Source organism: Pterocles gutturalis, unplaced genomic scaffold (assembly GCF_000699245.1).
Source record: "Pterocles gutturalis isolate BGI_N339 unplaced genomic scaffold, ASM69924v1 scaffold5166, whole genome shotgun sequence".
NCBI lineage: Eukaryota > Metazoa > Chordata > Aves > Pterocliformes > Pteroclidae > Pterocles > Pterocles gutturalis.
Genome location: NW_010102800.1, coordinates 1,712 through 1,939, shown reverse-complemented (window position 1 = coordinate 1,939; position 228 = coordinate 1,712). Strand labels below are relative to the sequence as shown.

General features: G+C 64.0%; 1 protein-coding gene across 1 annotated transcript in view; it reads right to left on the bottom strand.

Moving 5' to 3' along the window:
- Nucleotides 1–144: 144 nt before the first annotated feature.
- Nucleotides 145–228, bottom strand: part of LOC104471176 (HLA class II histocompatibility antigen, DM beta chain-like) — a gene marked incomplete at both ends in the record, with an annotated part of 1,791 nt that continues 1,707 nt past the window's right edge. The window contains one exon of the mRNA XM_010086422.1: nucleotides 145–226. Within this exon, the coding sequence (XP_010084724.1) occupies nucleotides 145–226 (82 nt within the window). The remainder of the gene's footprint in view (nucleotides 227–228) is intronic.

Below are 228 nucleotides of genomic sequence, written 5' to 3'. Positions count from 1 at the left end.
ACCAGGACCAGGACCAGGACTGGGATCAGATCCAGGACCAGGACCTGGCAGACAGAAGAAGACGAATTTAAGGACACCCCAAATTCAGGTGGGTGTCACGTCCCCCGGCGTGTCCCCCACGTGCCACCCACGCGTGTCCCTCACCCGGCGCCTGGCGGCAGTAGCAGAAGGTGCCTGCGGCGAAGACCACCAGCCCCAAGGTCATGAGCACCACCGCCACCACCACCT